The sequence below is a fragment of the Ictalurus furcatus genome, chromosome 19, assembly GCF_023375685.1.
Source record: "Ictalurus furcatus strain D&B chromosome 19, Billie_1.0, whole genome shotgun sequence".
Taxonomy (NCBI): Eukaryota; Metazoa; Chordata; class Actinopteri; order Siluriformes; family Ictaluridae; genus Ictalurus; species Ictalurus furcatus.
The window spans coordinates 26,551,071-26,573,807 of NC_071273.1; the positions used below are offsets into that span (position 1 = coordinate 26,551,071).

Below are 22,737 nucleotides of genomic sequence, written 5' to 3' on the forward strand. Positions count from 1 at the left end.
GCAAGAAAAAGTATGTGAACCTTTTGGAATTTCATGGTTTTCTGAATATATTTGTCATAAAATGTGATCTGATCTTCATCTAAATCAAGGGTATTGACAAATATAATGTGTCTAAAATAATAACACAAAAAAAATTCTGAACATTCAAAATGAATGTTGAATGAGTGTGTTCAATAAAGACATGAGGGATCAGAATTTTTTTGTATTATTATTTTAGACACATTATATTTGTCAATACCCTTGACTTAGATGAAGATCAGATCACATTTTATGACAAATTTATTCAGAAAACCATGAAATTCCAAAAGGTTCACATACTTTTTCTTGCCACTGTATATGTATTTGTTGTATGCTCTTGTTGTGTCTTGTACTCTCCATCACCCTATACCCACTGTTATATTGTCTGCATAGTGTCTATGAAGGTCTATCAATTGTTTTTGCTATGCACAGTATTCGGAGTTGCTGCATCTCATTTCACTGCACCTTTGTATCTGCTACCAATGCGCATGTGACAAATAAACCTTTGAATCTTGAGTCATGAAGCTGCAAGAAAAGAACTAAGAACTGTTTAGGATTGTCTTAAGTTAAGGAGTTTTAAAAGGGGTTTGTGTCTAAACTTCATAAGTACTCACACTGAACATCCAGGAGGACAGATGAGTTGTGATCTCCGTGCTGGTTTTGAGCTCTACAGTAGTATAAACCACTGTGTGTAGAATCAGTGGTGTTGATGGTGATATGGTTTCTGGTTCCTATCTGCTCTCCGTTCTCTCTGTACCAGGTGTAGTTCAGCACTGCTGGGTTTGCATCACTGCTGCATCTCAGAGACGCTGAACTGCCCAAAAGCACTGAAGCAGATGGAGATGCTGATACTGACGTGTTTCTAGGACCATCTAAAGAAGGAAGAACAGGAGGTTGTAATATAGAGGTATGATGGTAGAGCAGTTTCAATATAATCTGATCTTTGGGTCTATTCCCAAAATATGTCTTTTTGGATTTGGTAAACGTTAAATGATTTTTCAGAAATTTTAGAACTCCAGCAGTGCCCCAAATATATGTATTAATATAGATGCATATTAAGTTACATCATAATTGGTGTCTATTATTTAAGCAGTTGCTGTTGTGACCAGACAATAATACTTCACCAAGAAAAGAATGTCTCTAATGTTCCCTTTCAAAGGGAACTCCACGTTGAGTTTAGCATAACACTAGGAGCGCCCTCGCACGCGACCGGCATCTGAAGCTTGTGTAAAATCATGCCTTTTTATAGGCCTGCCATGATCAGGTGATGTCTCAATTAAGCGCGTTGCATGATATATATATGGCACCTGTGAACCACGCTGGCAGCCGTATTATCTTCATCGAGACGGTAAGAGCACAGCAGCCATTTCTGTACACCTTTCCAAGCATCATGTTGGTATACTATATGCTATCCAGAAAATATTTTCTCAAAATCTCTGGACTTTTGTATCCCTTTAAAAAAAAAGAGAAGAAAAAAAAGAATGAGCGAGAGAGAAAAGTATGAGTGAGAGAAATCAGGAAGTGTGTTACGCCTTGCTCCTGTTTCATCATGGGGAGGAGTGCACACTTTCTGTGTGAAGTGTATATGGGTGGAGCGTGCGACAGCAGCCCTCGAGAGGTCTGACTGCGCATTATAATGCCTACATTAGGCAGCTCCGCTCGCGACTCGCGCTCTTCTTGGAATCCAAAGCGAGTTGGGTTTCAGAGCCTTGCGGATCTGGGCCGGCCGCTGCCAAGGCAGCTAGCCGTCTCAGGTCCAGGGGACCTCTTATGGATTCGGAAGAGGAGCCGGAGACGAGTGTTGCTCTATCTCTTGCTCTGTCTTCCGGGTCCGGCTCTCCACTGGATTTTGGAGATCGCATCGTGACTCCTCCTTCCGCTATGGAAAGCCAAAAAAAAAACCACACACACACAAATAATAGTAATAATTCCTCTCTGACTCCAAGGAGCCAGAAAGGGTGTACTAAAAACTGAGAGCAGCATATAAAGAGCTGCTTGAAGTGATTACTAAGGCTGGATGAGCTTTTTTCTCCCCATTGAAAGTAAATCCCTCACACTGCAGAAAACTCCCCTTTCTTCCAGAAGTGCATGACAAAATATCAGGCTTCTGGGGGGAAACCAGCATATTATGCATAAGCCATATTTACAACCCCACGATGTTGGATTATTCGGCCATTGTGGGGAATGAACGGCATGGCTATTTATCTATGCTTAAGGTGGAGGAGGTGCTTGCAAGCTACCTCTCTCCATCAATAGCAGGTAAATTATGGGGGCCAGCTTTGCCATCCAAGCCACCGTGTAAGGCCACCGTAGCAATGGTGGGCAAGGCCTATGCAGTAGTAGTCTTGCTTGTAGGTCACTGCAGACAGTGACAGTGTTGCAGGCCTACTAAGCAGACCTGCTGAGTGAGCTCGACTTATGGCAGCATTCAGCCAGTTCCTTCCCTGTTGTGTCGAGTTCACCCGGGCATCCACGAGTGGAGCCCGGGCCAGCGCTAGTTTGAGGGAGACACAGAAGGCGAGTATGGCAGCCCGCCAACCCCCTCAGACAGCCAGGGGAACTGGGCGGCCACAGTCACAGTCAGCTACTAGGCCTGATCTGAGAATGGTCATAAAGGCCAAGCAGACAAAGAGGAGCGGTCCTGAGGGGCCGTGGATGGACATATCAGGGGACATGAGGTTGTTAGTGCAGTTAGCCCCCAGTGCTACTGTAGGGCCTCCCTAGCCAAGGCTGTCCCAAGTTTTCAGTGTTCTCTGGTCAGCAAGCTGTCACAGGGCAACGAAAATCTGATGCTTTCCCTCCAATAGAATGTGGAATAGTTAACGTCAGCAAAAGACCGTCTGGCGGCGTGGAAACTACTGTCAAATGGGTCTCCATGGGTTCTGTCTACCGTAGAAAAGGGTTACCGGGTCCAGTTCAGAGCTCGACCCCCCCTGGTTTAGAGGTGTGGTCACCATAATAGTCAGCACAGAGCTGCGCCCGATGTTAGCGCAGGAAGTAAGATCCCTCTTGGACAAAGAGGCCATAGAACATGTACCCCGTTCACTAAGGGAGGGAGGTTTTTACAGCCGTTATTTCCTGGTCCGCAAAAAATAGAGGAATATGCAGTCAGTTTTAGATCTGTGTCATCTGAACTGTACTATTCGGACATACAGGTTCAAGATGCTGATGCCCAAACTTATCATTCCACAGATTCAGTTTGAGTACTGGTTTGTGATGATAGATCTAAAAGGTGCATATTTACACATAGAAATATCACCCAGTCACAGGAAGTTCCTGGGGTTTGTGTTAGAGGCGACACATACCAAGATCAGGTTCTTCCCTTCGGGCTAGCTTTATCCCCTCGCACCTTCATAAAGTGCATGGATGTCATTCTGGCTCCATTGTGACTCCAGGGCATCCGTGTACTAAACTACCTGGACAACTGGTTAATTCTAGCACGATCCAGGGAACTGGCGGTTCAACATCGAGATGTTGTTCTCGCCCACATGAAGAGCTTGGGGCTCAGGTTGAACCTCAGAAAAGGATGCTTTCCCCAGTGTAGTGGGTTATAAGGGTTATAAGGATTTTACTATGATGAGGGCGTTTCTATCCCCAACATGCGTAGGGTCAATCCTACCAACATTGAGCAAGATAAAGCTGGATCTTGGCATCCCCTCCAGTCTCTATGGGAGACTATTGGAGCTTATGGCAGCAGCAGCCAATGTCATACCATTGGGCCTATTGCACAGGAGACCATTTCAGTGGTGGCTGAGAAGTTGGGGGTTTCGTCCAAGAACAAAACCTCCGAGAGTAATCAGTGTCACGTGGCGATGCCTACGTGCTCTGAGAATTTGAAATATCCCCGGTTTCTAGCCTCGGGTCACACTCAAGGGGTGTCTCCTTAGTGCAAGGCAGTAATGACAGACACCTCCCTCGTGGGCTGGAGCGGTGTCTTAGACAGCTGTCCAGCTTTTGAGTGGCCCTCATCTGGAGCGGCATATAAATTGCCTAGAAATGTGGGCCATATTTCTAGCACTGGGATTCCTTCTTCCTCAACTGAGAGGTCACCATGTGTTTACAGACAACACAGCGGTGGTCTCATATATTGACCACCAGGGAGTATTATGTCCGCACCCCCTGTTCAGGCAGGCGCAACTAATTCTTCTCTGGACAGAGGGAAAAGTTTTGTCAGTGAGTGCAATTTACATTCTGGGCAACTGGAATGTGGGGGCAGACATCCTGTTGAGGCAGGGGCTGAGGCCCAGGGATTGGTGGCTCCATCCAGTTGTGGTGGAGTCCATATGGCAGAGGTTGGGCCAAGCGGGACTGCATGTGTTCGCCTCCGAGGAGACAACACACTGCCGGTTGTGGTCCACCCTCACTCCTCCCACACAATTAGTGCTGGACGCCATGGTGCACATGTGGCCAAGGTCACATCTGTATGCTTTTCCCCCGATGGCTCTGCTCCCACAAGTTCTAGCGAGAGTTCGCCAAGACAGTCTACGTCTGCTGCTAGTAGCACCTTATAGGCCAGCTTGAATATGGTTCTCAGAGATAATATCCCTGCTAGATGGCACTCCTTGGGAGATTCCCATCCACAGGGATTTACTATCTCAAGCCGGAGGGCTGATTTATCACCCTCGGCCGGAACTATGGAAACTGTGAGTCTGGCCCCTGAGAAGCACCAGCTCATAGATTCTGGTCTCACAACTGAGGTTGTATTGACCATGTTGAACCCTAGGGCACCATCCATGATGAAATTGTATGCACTCAAGTGGTGGCTTTTTGTCTTGTGTTGTGATGAATGCCAGCTATACCCGGTGAACTGCGCAATAGCTACAGTACTGGAGTACTTACAAGGATGTTTCTCAGCGGGGTGGGCTCCTTCTACAATCAGGGTTTACGTGGCCACCATTTCAGCCAGTCACGCCCCTGTCGATGGAGCCTCTGTGGGGGAACATCCTCTAACTTCAAGGTTTATGCATGGTGTCAGGCAGCTGAGGCCCATCTGCAGGCCGCACATACCGCACATACCGGCCCTGACATCTCTCAAGTGAGTAGGAGATCTACAAGCTCTCTCTGTTGCCCCTTCCTGCCTTGACTTTACCCCTTGATTAGCCAAGGCCTTCTTGTATCCTAGGCTGGATTATATTCCTAAGGTGACTACATCTGCTGCCCAGCCTGTGGTGTTCCAGGCTTTCTGCCCTCCTCTGTTCCTCACACCAGAACAAGAGAGAATGCACCTGCTGTGTCCAGTAAGGGCTCTCTGTACTTACATCCACCGCTCCAGCCAGTGGCGTAAGTAGGAGCAGCTTCTGGTCTGCTTTGGCGACGACTGTATAGTTGATGCTGTGTCAAAGCAGCGCATCTCTAATTGGATAGTGGAAGCAATCTCTATCGCTTATGAGGCGCGCGGTCGTGCTATGCCTCTGGGCATAAGGGAGGGGGGGTCGCCTCCTTGAAGGCTTTGTCCAACGGGGTATCCTTACAGGATATGTGTGCTGCTGCAGGGTGGTCTATGCCAGACACATTCTTTCGATATTACAGCCTGGATATTCATTTCGCCACAGGCTTGAGTGTCTTGCAGTGACACTCTGGCTTGGGTCTTTTTGAACAGGCCATACCCTCGGTATGACGGAGTGGATATTCTCATTCCCATAGTGTTATGCTAAATGCAATGTGGAGTTCCCTTTGAAAGGAAATGTCTGGGTTACGCATGTAACCCTGTTGCCTGAGCAGGGAACGAGACGTTGTGTAGTTTTGTCATACCAGGATAGGCCTGTGAGTTGCGTCTTCACTTCAGATAATAGAGGCTGACGGCGCAGTTCACAGGTGTGATATATCACACGACACGCTTAATTGCCATGTAACCTGATCACGGCAGGCCTATAAATAGGCATGATTTTACACAAGCTTCAGATGCGGGTTGCGCGTGAGGGCGCTCCCATAGTGTTATGCTAAACGCAACGTCTTGTTCCCTTGTCAGGGAATAGGGTTACATGCATTACCCAGATGTTTGCTAGCATGTTGTCAAAATTTCGTTAGGCCAAAGAATTGGTTTACAGAAGTGAGGAGAAAGTATTGTACAATCAGGCCAAAAACACACTGACAAAGAAGATTTGAGGGGCTAAGAGAAACGGGCTGTCTCGCAGACTCAAACCCCACACCCACTCTGACCTCCTCTGCACAGAACTGTTAACACCTCCTGCTACCCCTCTTCCTCTTCTGCTCTCCCCTCCTGCTATTCAACCTGCACTGTGAAGAGGATGTGTTCCGGCTGTTCCAGAAACAGAAGATCAGGATAGCTCCAGGCCCAGACAGCTGTCATCTTTAACTGATCACTGGAACAGTGTAAAGTCCCTTCCTGCTTCAAATGCTCCACCATCATCCCCGTCCTAAAGAAACCCAAGATCACAGGACTGAATGACTACAGACCTGTTGCTATGATGTCTGTGGTCATGAAATCATTTGAGAGACTGGGATTGGCCCACCTGAAGGACATCACTGGACCCTTGTTGGACCCACTTCAGTTTGCTTATCGAGCAAACAGGTCAGTGGATGATGCAATCAACATGGGACTGCATTACATTCTGCAACACCTCAACAGACCAGGGACCTATGCAAGGATCCTCTTTGTGGACTTCAGTTCGGTTTTCAATACCATCATTACAGATCTCCTACTGTGTAAATTAACCCATCTCTCTGTGCCAATCACGATGTGTGCTCTCTGTGCCAACACGCTCTCTGTGCCAATCATGAATCAGATCACTGAATCTGACAAACAGGCAGCAGCTAGTGAAACTGGGAAAATTCACATCCAGCACCTACATAATCAGCACTGGCTCTCCTCCAGGTTGTGTGATCTCCCTCTGTCAAGTTTCTGAAGTGTGCAGATGACACCACAGTCATTGGTCTCATCCAAGATGGAGATTAGTCTGCATATAGAAGGGAGGTTGAAAAGCTGGCTGTCTGGTGCAGTCAAAACAACCTGGAGCTCAAAACAGTGGCGATGATTGTGGACTTCAGGAGGAACTCCCCATCATTCCCTCACCCACTCCCCAACCATCCTGGACAGCACTGTGGCCACTGTGGAGTTCTTCAGGTTCACAGGATCTGAAGTGGGCTACCCATATAGATTCCATCGTGAAAAAGGCCCAGCAGAGGCTGTACTTCCTTCACCAACTGAAGAAGTTCAATCTGCCACAGGAGCTGCTGACCCAGTTCTACTCAGCTGTCATTGAATCTATTGTATGCAATTCAATAACTGTCTGGTTTGGTTCAGCTACCAAATTGGACATAAGCAGAATACAACAGACAGTCCAGACTGCTGAGAGGATTATTGGTGTTACTCTGCCCTCCCTCCAGGATCTGTACTCCTCCAGAATGAAGAAACAGTCAGGAAAAATAATCTCAGACCCCACTCACCCTGGCCGCAACCTCTTTGAACTGCTGCTCTCTGGCCAGCACTACAGAGCACTGAGCACCAAAACATCCAGACACAGGAGCAGCTTTTTCTCACAGGCCATCTACCTCATAAACAGTTAACTGCCTCCAAAGACCCTCCTAGTGCATTTTTCCCACTGTGAATTGACCTTTATGTGCAATTGTAAATTCACTCCTATTTATCTTATTACCTGTATATTCCCCCACCTTCTTTACCCCTTGCATAACTGCACATAGCATCTGTATCATGTCTATTCTGACTTAAGCTTATCATGTCTTTTTTCTTTATTTATTTTGTTATGGTGAGTCTTGCTGTCATATTTGTTTATGCACTGGAAGCTTCACTTACCAATTCAAATTCCTTGTGTGTGTGTGAACACACTTGGCAATAAAGCTCATGCTGATTCAGATTATGACATAACCCACATAGCAAATTTTTCTGGCCCAGTTCTGGTCCACACAACCAATTCTCCCTCGGCCCACATACTGCAAAGAATGATGGCCCATGGACCACCCAGATTCGGTTTACAAACAAGGGCCACACAAATGTCAGTCGATTAAAAGCCCATACATGGCCCTGCACTGGGCCAGAACAAGTTTCAATACTGGAATTCCAGTCTTAAGTATATCAATACCAGCCTGTAACCAGAAACCCCAAAACTGAGCCACAGCCCGGCCAAAGCTTGCCCAAATTATGTAAACAAATGTCACAAGAAAGCCCGTTTTGTGGTGGCAGTGGTACATCAGTGGTTAAGATATTGGACTATTGCTCTGAGGGTCATGAGTACTGCCACGCAAACCTTAACTCTAAACTGCACATTTGTATAAATGAGATGGATAAAGGTGTCTACCAAGATCCATAAATGCAACCATTTTTTTACCATGAAAGTAAAAACAAAAACAATGACTGCTTTTTTGGGTGTGAAAGACACAAACAAGTTATTTTAGCTGTCAATTATATTGTTAAAAACACAGAGACAAGGGAATCCACATGCAGAACACAGACACAGGGATACAAGGTGAAAACCGGTTTTATTAAAGAACATAAGAGAGGCAATTTTAAGTGGTAGAGGACAGGATTTGAACTTGGGTCCACACCATGAAGGTCAAATGCTCAGCCAGTGCACCAAGTGGGAGGCAAGATGGCCAAGGTATATCAGGAAGTGAGCAAAAAGTGAGCAGATAGGCAGCGTGAGGAGAGGACCTGGAACACAAGGACATAAAAACATGCAACAAGTCTCTTGTGTCGGACAGCATCTGAATGAACTGACTTTCATTCATGTTTGATGCTAGGGTTAGGGTTAGTCATTTAATCATTTACACGTATGTCCATCGTAGAAATATAAATCAGCTTTTAGCATGTTTCAAATTGGAGGAGAAGTTGTCAACTGGTTTGCCTCTGAGAGACGAGTTATAAAATTGTGCAGTAGCCAGTGTATCCCATTGCTGTCAGAATTTAATGTCTTTGATTTTTCTACTTATGTTAATTAGATGCTGTCTGAAAGAACCCATTATCATCAAGGCAACAAATGCTGAAATTCAGACAGTGATGAAAAGGTGGCTGCAGCTTCAGACTATGATTGAGGACGGGAGAGGCACAACAAGCAGTAGCATGCTGTCATGATCTCCCCTTTAGACAGAGCTGCAGCCTGGTACGTGCGTGTACGAGCCAGGTGCGCAAGTGCTCAGCGAGCACGTGCTCTTTGAATGTTGATAACTGTGACATTGTTTACTATGGTCAACGTGGCGACCTCAGAACTCCAGCCAGAGTTCAACGTGGCGACCGCAGCCTCAGAGTTTCAGCCTGAGACCCATGAGGGGGCCTCAGCTCCAGAACTCCAGCATAAGGTCAAGTTCCTGCTAGACGTCAACGAGTTTCAGCCTGAGACCCATGAGGAGGTCTCAGCTCCAGAGCTTCAGCCAGAGGTCAATGTGGCAACCTCAGAGCTCCAGCCAGCGGTCAATGTGGCGATCTCAGCCTCAGTGTTTCAGCCTGAGACCCATGAGGGGGTCTCAGCTCCAGAACTCCAGCATAAGGTCAAGTTCCTGCCAGACATCAATAAGGTGACCTCCCAAGTCATGTACATGTCCCAGGTCGAAGAGACGGCCAACCCAAGCTCTGCTCACGTCAAGTTCCTGTTCCAGGTCGAAGAGATGACCTCCCAAGACACATTACTCTCCCAGGTCGAAGAGACGGCCAACCCAGGCTCTGCTCATGCCAAGTTCCTGTCCGAGGTCGAAGAGACGGCCAACCCAAGCTCTGCTCATGCCAAGTTCCTGACCCAGGTTGAAGAGACGGCCAACCCAGGCCCTGCTCATGCCAAGTTCCTGTCCCAGGTCGATGCTGAAGTCATTAACAACCAGGTTCTGCTCATGCATGAAGCTGAGGTCAGGAACAACCAAGCTCTGATCACACCGGAGTCTACTGATACAGACAACCAGGCTCTGCTCACGCTTGACACTGACGTCACGACCAACCAAATGAAGCTTACGTTCAAGTCTGCTAACATGAACGACCAAGTTCCGCTCACATCCGAGGCTGTTGACACGGATAACCAAGTTCTGCTCACGACCGAGTCTGTTGACACAGACAACCAAGTTCTGCTTACAACCGAGTCTATTGACATCTCAACAACTGCATGGTCCTGTAGGTTCATCCTATACAACATCAAGAAAATCAGACCCTACCTCATCGAACAGGCTACACAAATACTAGTCCAGGCTCTTGTTATCTCAAAACTGGACTACTGCAACTCACTACTCTCGGGCCTCCGGCCAGCTCCATCAAACCCTTTCAAATGATTCAGAATGCAGTAGCATGCCTCATCTTCAACCTGCTCAAGAGAACCCATGTCACACCCCTCTTCATCTCCCTCCACTGGCTACCTGTAGCCGCCTGCATCAAATTCAAGGCCTTGATGCTCACCTACAAGACCTTGTCTGGAACAGCACCCTCCTACCTCAACTCTCTCCTGAAGGCTTATGTTCCCTCACGCAATCTGCGATCAATCAACGACCGAAGCTTAGTAGTACCTACTCAGTGTGGATAAAGGTCCCTTTCAAGAACATTCAAATTAACTGTTCCTCAGTGGTGGAATGACCTTCCAACCTCAATCCGGACCGCAGAATCTCTCACCATCTTCAAAAAACAGCAAAAGACCCACCTCTTCCGTGAACAACTAACCAACCCATAAAAAATTTATATTTTTTTTAATTACTCTGGCACTTACACCTCTACTCTGCACACTTTGCTTCTTCTGGAACTCAATTAATGGATCTTGTATGGTAGCACTACTTGTATTGTTCTCTGCTTGATATATCGCTTTGCTTGTACTTTCTTATTTGTAAGTCGCTTTGGATAAAAGCGTCTGCTAAATGAATAAATGTAAATGTAAATGTAAATGTTGACACGGACAACCAAGCTCTGCTCACGCCCAAGTCTGCTGACACGACCAACCACGTTCTGCTCACACCTGAGTCTGTTAACACAGCCAATCAAGTTCAGCCTGTAGAGTTGATGGAGGACGACGCTCCACTTTCCTGCTCCACTGAGGATGTAGTTCTGCTTTCCTGTTCCACTTAGGATGCCGGTCTGCTTTTCTGTTCCACTGAGGATGTCACTCTGCTTACCTGTTTCGCTAAGGACATGGCTTTACTTTCTTGCTCAGTCTCCTGGTTCAGCTAGGGACACTTTGCCCAGGGGGCCAGGACCGCCAATGGAGAGGAGTGTTTTCTGGTGCTCCAGGAGGAGCACCCTTGGGGGGGGTTATGTCACGATCTCCCCTTTAGACAGAGCTGCAGCCTGCCATGTGCTTTGAGTGCCGGAGGGCATGCGCGTGCTCTTCGAATGTTGATAACTGTGACATTGTTTACTATGGACACGTGCGTTTGTTTTGTTTCTCTTCTGTCTCCTCCCTGTTCTGTCATTGGTTGTTGTTCGAGGGTGTTACTTCATTGTTTTCAGCTGTCAGCACTTAACCATGATTATGTTTGCTTTATATACCGCATGCCTCCCAGTAAACGGCACGGAGTATTACATTAGATTAGTTAAGTTACGTACATTGATAGATAGTTTAGTTTATACCACGCTGTTGTTCCCCGCCTCTCGTTTCTCTGTCCACGTTTCATGTTTAGTGTTTTGACCTCGTTTATTGTGACCTCGTTTTGGATTCTTGCTTAGCCCAGTATATGCCTGTTTGCCGATCACCTGACCAATTGACTGTTTTTGACTACGCCTCTGTTTCACGATCTACCTCCCTCCTTTAACGTCTTTACCTGCAGATGCTTCCGTATTCAATTCCCTTACATCTCGGGACGTGACCATTGATATATACAGACACATTACATGTGAAAAATAATCTGTTCTACATGTTAAATTCATGTTTTTGTGTATGCATTGTTGTTAAAAGTTAATGTTTAATGTAATTCTTGAAATTTGATGGGGTACAAAATATTTTTGTATAGTTTTCTGAGTTGAACTTAAAAATAAAAATTAAAAATCACTAATTTAAATCGCCTTATTGTTGTTAGTTTATTTGAATATGACAATTTTTAATGAATGAATTATGAATTATTCACAATAGTGCATGGGCCAGATCTGGCCCACATCCATTAGTTCTGCTCAGTTTACAGTGTGTGGGCCACATCTGGGCCGAGTACCCAGGCGTATACTGGGCCATAACTAAAGCAAGTATGTGACCCACAAGTGGGCCAGACAAATTTTGCTATCTGGGAACACATGAATTACAGTTATGAAAAACAGTCAAATGTTGCAAATCTTTTTTTTTATTTAATTTATGCTTGTAATCTTATGTACACTTTCACAAATCTTAAACCACACATGCAAATCTTTTTGCCATCATTTTAACTTCATACTGCTACCTGTAACTCACATTTCTAAGCTGAATAGGAAGCCAAACACTGTCAAAACTGCGCCTCCCATCAAACCACGTAGCGTGACTGTTAGTGCGAAAAAAAATGAACACCTAACACTAGGTGCATATCTACAGTAAATAAAATATTGTCACTTACCTGCAGCAATATCGTTCAAGACAGAAAGAAACTTCACCTTTAGTGAGAACCAAAGCTGTTGGTGAGAACAGCCTAATTCAATCAGAAGTTTTCACGTGACCCTTCGTCCACCAATCAGATCATTTTGATATTTTTTGGTGGTGGTTAACGTAAAAAAAATGTCCAGACAGTAGGGTGACCAGACGTCCTGCTTTTTCGCAACTTGATATGATGTCCTGCATTTTGATTTGAAATAAAGAGTTAACTCAGATTTAAACAGACTAAGTGTGGAAGTGGGGGAGTGCTCGAGCGCCGTTTTACACGCCTGCGGGGAATTATACTTATGAATGTTCTGTGCTGCAGGGATGGGTGCCTCAAAAGGCAGAGAGAGCCAGCCAGCACAGAGCCATGTGTGTGTATAAAATAAAACCGCTGAAAGGTTCTTTCAAGCCTCCAGTTCCTCATTCCCTACCTGAATCTGGGAAAATGTTACACTAAGGTTTTAGTCATTTTTTCTCTCATGTTTCTACAGTAATATTTCAGTAAGTTATAAACTGAAATAGATTGAAAACGTCTGGGTTATGCATGTAACCCTGTTTCCTGAGAAGGGAACGAGATGTTGCATGAGCTCCATGCTGTGGGAAGCGCCGTCGCACGTGACCAGTATCTGAAGCTTGTGTAACATCATACCTATTTATAGGCCTGCCGTGATCAGGTGACATGGCAATTAAGCGCAACACGTGATATAAACAGCACCTGTAAACCACACCGTCATCCTCTATTATCTGAAGTGAAGACACAATTCACAGGCATGCCCCAGTATGACAAAGCTATGCTTTTTTCTTCTCAAGGAACAGGGTTACACACGTAAACCAGATGTTCCCTTTCAAACGGAACTCGTTGCATGAGTTCCACGGTGTGGGAACGACAATACCTACTCTGTCATACTGAGGGTATGGCCTGTATGAAAAAATCAGAGCCCGAGGGTCAATGCAAGACACTCGAGCCCGGGGTGGAATGTATATCCAGGCTGTAATATCGAATGAACGCATGTGGCGTACACCACCCCGCCGCAGCACACACATCCTGTAAGGATACCTTGTTGGACAAAGCCTTTGAGGAGGCGACTCCCCTAGTGGAATGAGCCCTTATGCCCAGAGGTGTAGCAAGACCACGCACCTCATAAGCAATAGAGATTGCTTCCACTATCCAATTAGAGATGTGCTGCTCGACACAGCATCACCTCTACTGTCGCCACCAAAGCAGACCAGCAGTTGCTCAGACTTACGCCACTGGCCAGAGCGGTGGATGTAAGTACAGAGAGCCCTTACTGGACACAGCAGGTGCATTCTCTCTTGTTCCGGTGTGAGGAAAGGAGCAGGGCAGAAAGCCTGCAACACCACAGGCTGGGCAGCAGAAATAGGCACTTTAGGAATATAATCAAGGCAGGAATGGGCAACAAGGCAGGAATGGGCAACAAGGAATCAAGGCAAAGTCAAGGCAGGAATGGGCAACAGAGAGAGCTTGTAGATCTCCTACTCATTTGAGAGATGCCAAGTGAGTCAGAAGCTTCTCTGAGGTTGACTCTAAGGGCTCAAATGGGGTACCTGACAGACCTTCCAGGAACACAGAAAGGTCCCAGGAAGGTATGCATGGCCTGCAGATGGGTCTCAGCCACCTGACACCACACATAAACCTTGAAGTTAGAGGATGTTGTCCCACAGAGCCTCCATCAATAGGTGTGTGGCTGGCCAAAATGGTGGCCACATAGACCCTAATTGTTGAAGGAGCCAACCCTGCACAGAAACGTTCCTATAAGAACTCCAGGGCTGTAACTATTGCGCAGTTCACTGGGTCTAGCTGACGTTCCTCACACTATGAGACAAAAAGTCACCACTTGAGCACATACAATTTCATCGTGGACGGTGTTCTAGCATTCAACCTTGGCTTTATCCACAGTTTCCATAGTTCTGGCCGAGGGTGATAAATCAGCCGTCTGGCTTGAGACAGTAGATCCCTGCGGATGGGAATCTCCCAAGACCTGGTAACCCTTTTCTATGGTAGACAGAACCCATGAAGAAACATTTGGCAGTAGTTTCCACGGTGCTAGATGGTCTTTTAGTGACGTTAACTATTCCACATTCTGTTGGAAGGAAAGCATCAGATTTTCGTTGCCCTGTGACAGCTCGCTGACCAGAGAACACTGAAAACTTGGGACAGCCTTGGCTAGGGGAGGCCCTACAATAGCACTGAAGGCTAACTGCCCTAACAACCTCATGTCCCCTGATACGTCCCTCCACGGCCCCTCAGGACCGCTCCTCCTTTGTCTGCTTGGCCTAGTAGCAGGCGGCGACTGTGGCTGCCCAGATCCCCTGGCTGTCTACAGGGGAAGGCGGGCTGCTGTACTCGACTTCTGTGTCTCCCTCACACTAGCGCAGGCACGGGCTCCACTCGACACAACAGGGAAGGAACTGGCTGAATGCCGCGTTATATCGAGATCACTCAGCAGGTCAGCTTGGTAGGCCTGCAACACTGCCATTGTATACAGTGACCCAAAAGCAAGACCCACGACAGCACAGGCCTTGCCCACCAATGCCGTGGTGGCCTTACATGGCTTGGATGGCAAACATGCATTTTCATTAATTTTATGAAAATGCATGTTTTGTTCAGGTTGAGTAACCTTATGGAAATTTCTTGAATTACATTTCTGAGATCTTAGCACATAAAACTAGTTCTTTTCAGATTATTTGTCCTTTTTCTTCTGGACATGGCTTATTTTCATTGACCCTATAAATCAGTAAATGTAAGATACATACTAATTCAAATAGTAACACATTTAAAAATCATGAAAAATGTGTGTGTGGGGGGGGGGAGAGCCTTGGCTTGTACATAGCAGGACTATAAATTCTTGTCCAGAATTGCAATCTGATTCTAATTGAAATCTGATCACTACAATGATCTGGGCCATACACCCCATCCAAAATCAGCCCAAATGTTGTTTGCCGTCACATTTGCAGTGCCATCACTGACACATTCAGCCCAAGACAGTCTGCTATGTTGGAATTAGTTACATAAAATAAAGCCCAAAACGAATTCTACAACACTGTGACTAAGACTCCAAGATAAGGCTGAGATAAGGCCAAGATAAGGCTTGACTGTAAGATTGTTACGTAACAATCTTACATAGATTGTAAGAATTCTTACAATCATCCTCAAATACAAGGCAAGTACTCACACAGAACATCCAGGAGGACAGATGAGTTGTGATCTCCGTGCTGGTTTTGAGCGCTACAGTAGTATAAACCACTGTGTGTAGAATCAGTGGTGTTCATGGTGAGATGGTTTCCGGTTCCTATCTGTTCTCCGTTCTCTCTGTACCAGGTGTAGTTCAGCACTGCTGGGTTTGCATCACTGCTGCATCTCAGAGACACTGAACTGCCCAAAAGCACTGAAGCAGATGGAGATGCTGATACTGACATGTTTCTCGGTCCATCTAAAGGAGGAAGAACAGGATTTACAAGACCACATAAATTATTAAAAGTGTAGTGAATGTTAATTGATTAATCAGCACTTACACAGAACATGTAGTATAAAAGAGCTCTGTGCTGATTTGTTCATGTTCTGGAGCTGGTAGGTGGCAGTGCAGGTGAAATTGAGTCCATGATGAAGGTGAGTAGCGTTGAAGTTCAGCTGAGAGGAGCTGAAGCTGGTCTTGTAGTTTTGTTCCTGTCTTCTCTCCTCAGGCAGGAAGTTCCATGTAAAAGTGGTTGGCTTTAAGAGACATGGAGGAGCTGGAGCAGAGCAAATGAGACTCACTGAAGTTCCCTCCACCAGCTCATTTTGGTCCTCCACCTTCCCCTGATCCTCCTTATACAGTGTTATTGAAGGGCTGATTGGAGAGTCTGAGATAAACACACAGTATCACATTAACAAACTAGTTGAGTTTATTAAAATGTGTTAATGCTCAGCCCATATTAATATGACCCATGTGACATAGCATTAGCAAAACTCCAGCACTGTACTCACACTGAACATCCAGGAGGATGGATGAGTTGTGATCTCCGTGCTGGTTTTGAGCTCTACAATAGTATAAACCACTGTGTGTACAATCAGCCCTGTTGATGGTGAGATGGTCTCCCGTTCCTATCTGCTCTCCATTCTCTCTGTACCAGGTGTAGTTCAGCACTGCTGGGTTTGCATCACTGCTGCATCTCAGAGACACTGAACTGCCCAAAAGCACTGAAGCAGATGGAGATGCTGATACTGACGTGTTTCTAGGACCATCTAAAGGAGGAAGAACAGGATTTACAAGACCACATAAATTATTAAAAGTGTAGTGAATGTTAAGTGATTAATCAGCACTTACACAGAACATGTAGTATAAAAGAGCTCTGTGCTGATTTGTTCATGTTCTGGAGCTGGTAGGTGGCAGTGCAGGTGAAATTGAGTCCACGATGAAGGTGAGTAGCAGTGAAGTTCAGCTGAGAGGAGCTGAAGCTGGTGTTGTGGTTCTGCTCCTGTCTTCTCTCCTCAGGCAGGAAGTTCCATGTAAAAGTGGGTGGCTTTAAGAGACATGGAGGAGCTGGAGCAGAGCAAATGAGACTCACTGAAGTTCCCTCCACCACCTCATTTTGGTCCTCCACCTTCCCCTGATCCTCCTTATGCAGTGTTATTAAGAGGCTGATTGGAGAGTCTGCGATAAACACACAGTATCACATTAACAAACTAGTTGAATTTATTAAAATGTGTTAATGCTCAGCCCATATTAATATGACCCATGTGACATAGCATTAGCAAAACTCCAGCACTGTACTCACACTGAACATCCAGGAGGACAGATGAGTTGTGATCTCCGTGCTGGTTTTGAGCTCTACAGTAGTATAAACCACTGTGTGTACATTCAGCCCTGTTGATGGTGAGATGCTTTCCAGTTCCTATCTGTTCTCCGTTCCCTCTGTACCAGGTGTAGTTCAGCACTGCTGGGTTTGCATCACTGCTGCAACTCAGAGACACTGAACTGCCCAAAAGCACTGAAGCAGATGGAGATGCTGAAACTGACGTGTTTCTAGGACCATCTAAAGGAGGAAGAACAGGATTTAGGAGACTCCAGGAATGATTAAAAGTGTAGTGAATGTTAAGTGATTAATCAGCACTTACAGAGAACATGTAGTATAAAAGAGCTCTGTGCTGATTTGTTGCTGTTCTGGAGCTGGTAGGTGGCAGTGCAGGTGAAATTGAGTCCATGATGAAGGTGAGTAGCGTTGAATTTCAGCTGAGAGGAGCTGAAGCTGGTGTTGTAGTTTTGTTCCTGTCTTCTCTCCTCAGGCAGGAAGTTCCATGTAAAAGTGGGTGGCTTTAAGAGACATGGAGGAGTTGGAGCAGAGCAAATGAGACTCACTGAAGTTCCCTCCACCACTTCATTTTGGTCCTCCACCTTCCCCTGATCCTCCTTATACAGTGTTATTGAAGGGCTGATTGGAGAGTCTGAGATAAACACACAGTATCACATTAACAAACTAGTTGAGTTTATTAAAATGTGTTAATGCTCAGCCCATATTAATATGACCCATGTGACATAGCATTAGCAAAGCTCCAGCACTGTACTCACACTGAACATCCAGGAGGATGGATGAGTTGTGATCTCCGTGCTGGTTTTGAGCTCTACAATAGTATAAACCACTGTGTGTACAATCAGCCCTATTGATGGTGAGATGGTCTCCCGTTCCTATCTGCTCTCCGTTCTCTCTGTACCAGGTGTAGTTCAGCACTGCTGGGTTTGCATCACTGCTGCATCTCAGAGACACTGAACTGCCCAAAAGCACTGAAGCAGATGGAGATGCTGATACTGATGTGTTTCTAGGACCATCTAAAGGAGGAAGAACAGGATTTACAAGACCACATAAATTATTAAAAGTGTAGTGAATGTTAAGTGATTAATCAGCACTTACACAGAACATGTAGTATAAAAGAGCTCTGTGCTGATTTGTTCATGTTCTGGAGCTGGTAGGTGGCAGTGCAGGTGAAATTGAGTCCATGATGAAGGTGAGTAGCGTTGAAGTTCAGCTGAGAGGAGCTGAAGCTGGTGTTGTGGTTCTGCTCCTGTCTTCTCTCCTCAGGCAGGAAGTTCCATGTAAAAGTGGTTGGCTTTAAGAGACATGGAGGAGCTGGAGCAGAGCAAATGAGACTCACTGAAGTTCCCTCCACCACCTCATTTTGGTCCTCCACCTTCCCCTGATCCTCCTTATGCAGTGTTATTAAGAGGCTGATTGGAGAGTCTGCAATAAACACACAGTATCACATTAACAAACTAGTTGAGTTTATTAAAATGTGTTAATGCTCAGCCCATATTAATATGACCCATGTGACATAGCATTAGCAAAGCTCCAGCACTGTACTCACACTGAACATCCAGGAGGATGGATGAGTTGTGATCTCCGTGCTGGTTTTGAGCTCTACAGTAGTATAAACCACTGTGTGTACATTCAGCCCTATTGATGGTGAGATGGTCTCCCGTTCCTATCTGCTCTCCGTTCTCTCTGTACCAGGTGTAGTTCAGCACTGCTGGGTTTGCATCACTGCTGCATCTCAGAGACACTGAACTGCCCAAAAGCACTGAAGCAGATGGAGATGCTGAAACTGACGTGTTTCTAGGACCATCTAAAGGAGGAAGAACAGGATTTAGGAGACTCCAGGAATGATTAAAAGTGTAGTGAATGTTAATTGATTAATCAGCACTTACACAGAACATGTAGTACAAAAGAGCTCTGTGTTGATTTGTTCCTGTTCTGGAGCTGGTAGGTGGCAGTGCAGGTGAAATTGAGTCCATGATGAAGGTGAGTAGCGTTGAAGTTCAGCTGAGAGGAGCTGAAGCTGGTGTTGTAGTTTTGTTCCTGTCTTCTCTCCTCAGGCAGGAAGTTCCATGTAAAAGTGGGTGGCTTTAAGAGACATGGAGGAGTTGGAGCAGAGCAAATGAGACTCACTGAAGTTCCCTCCACCACTTCATTTTGGTCCTCCACCTTCCCCTGATCCTCCTTATACAGTGTTATTGAAGGGCTGATTGGAGAGTCTGAGATAAACACACAGTATCACATTAACAAACTAGTTGAGTTTATTAAATTGTGTTAATGCTCAGCCCATATTAATATGACCCATGTGACATAGCATTAGCAAAGCTCCAGCACTGTACTCACACTGAACATCCAGGAGGATGGATGAGTTGTGATCTCCGTGCTGGTTTTGAGCTCTACAGTAGTATAAACCACTGTGTGTACAATCAGCCCTATTGATGGTGAGATGGTCTCCCGTTCCTATCTGCTCTCCGTTCTCTCTGTACCAGGTGTAGTTCAGCACTGCTGGGTTTGCATCACTGCTGCATCTCAGAGACACTGAACTGCCCAAAAGCACTGAAGCAGATGGAGATGCTGATACTGACGTGTTTCTAGGACCATCTAAAGGAGGAAGAACAGGATTTACAAGACCACATAAATTATTAAAAGTGTAGTGAATGTTAAGTGATTAATCAGCACTTACACAGAACATGTAGTATAAAAGAGCTCTGTGCTGATTTGTTCATGTTCTGGAGCTGGTAGGTGGCAGTGCAGGTGAAATTGAGTCCACGATGAAGGTGAGTAGCAGTGAAGTTCAGCTGAGAGGAGCTGAAGCTGGTGTTGTGGTTCTGCTCTTGTCTTCTCTCCTCAGGCAGGAAGTTCCATGTAAAAGTGGGTGGCTTTAAGAGACATGGAGGAGCTGGAGCAGAGCAAATGAGACTCACTGAAGTTCCCTCCACCACCTCATTTTGGTCCTCCACCTTCCCCTGATCCTCCTTATGCAGTGTTATTAAGAGGCTGATTGGAGAGTCTGCGATAAACACACAGTATCACATTAACAAACTAGTTGAGTTTATTAAAATGTGTTAATGCTCAGCCCATATTAATATGACCCATGTGACATAGCATTAGCAAAGCTCCAGCACTGTACTCACACTGAACATCCAGGAGGACAGATGAGTTGTGATCTCCGTGCTGGTTTTGAGCTCTACAGTAGTATAAACCACTGTGTGTACATTCAGCCCTATTGATGGTGAGATGCTTTCCAGTTCCTATCTGTTCTCCGTTCCCTCTGTACCAGGTGTAGTTCAGCACTGCTGGGTTTGCATCACTGCTGCATCTCAGAGACACTGAACTGCCCAAAAGCACTGAAGCAGATGGAGATGCTGAAACTGACGTGTTTCTAGGACCATCTAAAGGAGGAAGAACAGGATTTAGGAGACTCCAGGAATGATTAAAAGTGTAGTGAATGTTAAGTGATTAATCAGCACTTACAGAGAACATGTAGTACAAAAGAGCTCTGTGTTGATTTGTTGCTGTTCTGGAGCTGGTAGGTGGCACTGCAGGTGAAATTGAGTCCATGATGAAGGTGAGTAACGTTGAAGTTCAGCTGAGAGGAGCTGAAGCTGGTCTTGTAGTTTTGTTCCTGTCTTCTCTCCTCAGGCAGGAAGTTCCATGTAAAAGTGGGTGGCTTTAAGAGACATGGAGTAGCTGGAGCAGAGCAAATGAGACTCACTGAAGTTCCCTCCACCACCTCATTTTGGTCCTCCACCTTCCCCTGATCCTCCTTATACAGTGTTATTGAAGGGCTGATTGGAGAGTCTGAGATAAACACACAGTATCACATTAACAAACTAGTTGAGTTTATTAAATTGTGTTAATGCTCAGCCCATATTAATATGACCCATGTGACATAGCATTAGCAAAACTCCAGCACTGTACTCACACTGAACATCCAGGAGGATGGATGAGTTGTGATCTCCGTGCTGGTTTTGAGCTCTACAGTAGTATAAACCACTGTGTGTACATTCAGCCCTATTGATGGTGAGATGGTCTCCCGTTCCTATCTGTTCTCTGTTCTCTCTGTACCAGGTGTAGTTCAGCACTGCTGGGTTTGCATCACTGCTGCAACTCAGAGACACTGAACTGCCCAAAAGCACTGAAGCAGATGGAGATGCTGAAACTGACGTGTTTCTAGGACCATCTAAAGGAGGAAGAACAGGATTTAGGAGACTCCAGGAATGATTAAAAGTGTAGTGAATGTTAAGTGATTAATCAGCACTTACACAGAACATGTAGTACAAAAGAGCTCTGTGTTGATTTGTTGCTGTTCTGGAGCTGGTAGGTGGCAGTGCAGGTGAAATTGAGTCCATGATGAAGGTGAGTAACGTTGAAGTTCAGCTGAGAGGAGCTGAAGCTGGTGTTGTGGTTCTGCTCCTGTCTTCTCTCCTCCGGCAGGAAGTTCCATGTAAAAGTGGGTGGCTTTAAGAGACATGGAGGAGCTGGAGCAGAGCAAATGAGACTCACTGAAGTTCCCTCCACCACCTCATTTTGGTCCTCCACCTCCCCCTGATCCTCCTTATACAGTGTTATTGAGGGAGTGATTGGAGAGTCTGAGATAAACACACAGTCTCACATTAACAAACTAGTTGAGTTTATTAAAATGTTTTAGTGCTCAGCCCATGTTAATATGACCCATGTGACATAGCATTAGCAAAGCTCCAGCACTGTACTCACACTGAACATCCAGGAGGATGGATGAGTTGTGATCTCCATGCTGGTTTTGAGCTCTACAGTAGTATAAACCACTGTGTGTACAATCAGCCCTATTGATGGTGAGATGGTTTCCAGTTCCTATCTGTTCTCCGTTCTCTCTGTACCAGGTGTAGTTCAGCACTGCTGGGTTTGCATCACTGCTGCATCTCAGAGACACTGAACTGCCCAAAAGCACTGAAGCAGATGGAGATGCTGATACTGATGTGTTTCTAGGACCATCTAAAGGAGGAAGAACAGGATTTAGGAGACTCCATGAATCATTAAAAGTGTAGTGAATGTGAAGTGATTAATCAGCACTTACACAGAACATGTAGTATTAAAGAGCTCTGTGCTGATTTGGTGATCTTGTTCTGGAACTGGTAGGTGGCAGTGCAGCTGAAAGTGAATCCATGATGAAGGTGAGTAACGTTGAAGTTCAGCTGAGAGGAGCTGAATCTGATGTTGTGTTTCTGCTCTTGTCTTCTCTCCTCAGCCAGGAAGTTCCATGTAAAAGTGGGTGGCTTTAAGAGACATGGAGGAGCTGGAGCAGAGCAAATGAGACTCACTGAAGTTCCCTCCACCAGCTCATTTTGGTCCTCCACCTCCCCCTGATCCTCCTTATACAGTGTTATTGAGGGTGTGATTGGAGAAGCTGAGATAAACACACAGTATCACATTAGAGATGAGTTTTAAATGTGTTCCA

The 22,737-nt window shown here is 45.7% G+C and overlaps 1 protein-coding gene across 1 annotated transcript in view; it reads right to left on the minus strand.

The window, feature by feature from the left end:
* Positions 1-22,737, minus strand: part of LOC128623484 (hemicentin-1-like) — a 31,797-nt gene that overhangs the window by 5,300 nt on the left and 3,760 nt on the right. Inside the window, exons 4-22 of the mRNA XM_053650567.1 lie at positions 22,357-22,686; positions 22,017-22,274; positions 21,566-21,892; positions 21,226-21,483; positions 20,775-21,101; positions 20,435-20,692; positions 19,984-20,310; positions 19,644-19,901; positions 19,193-19,519; positions 18,853-19,110; positions 18,402-18,728; positions 18,062-18,319; positions 17,611-17,937; positions 17,271-17,528; positions 16,820-17,146; positions 16,480-16,737; positions 16,029-16,355; positions 15,689-15,946; positions 633-890 (exon numbers count right to left, since the gene is read on the minus strand). Of these exons, the coding sequence (XP_053506542.1) occupies positions 633-890; positions 15,689-15,946; positions 16,029-16,355; positions 16,480-16,737; positions 16,820-17,146; positions 17,271-17,528; positions 17,611-17,937; positions 18,062-18,319; positions 18,402-18,728; positions 18,853-19,110; positions 19,193-19,519; positions 19,644-19,901; positions 19,984-20,310; positions 20,435-20,692; positions 20,775-21,101; positions 21,226-21,483; positions 21,566-21,892; positions 22,017-22,274; positions 22,357-22,686 (5,526 nt within the window). The remainder of the gene's footprint in view (positions 1-632; positions 891-15,688; positions 15,947-16,028; positions 16,356-16,479; positions 16,738-16,819; positions 17,147-17,270; positions 17,529-17,610; positions 17,938-18,061; positions 18,320-18,401; positions 18,729-18,852; positions 19,111-19,192; positions 19,520-19,643; positions 19,902-19,983; positions 20,311-20,434; positions 20,693-20,774; positions 21,102-21,225; positions 21,484-21,565; positions 21,893-22,016; positions 22,275-22,356; positions 22,687-22,737) is intronic.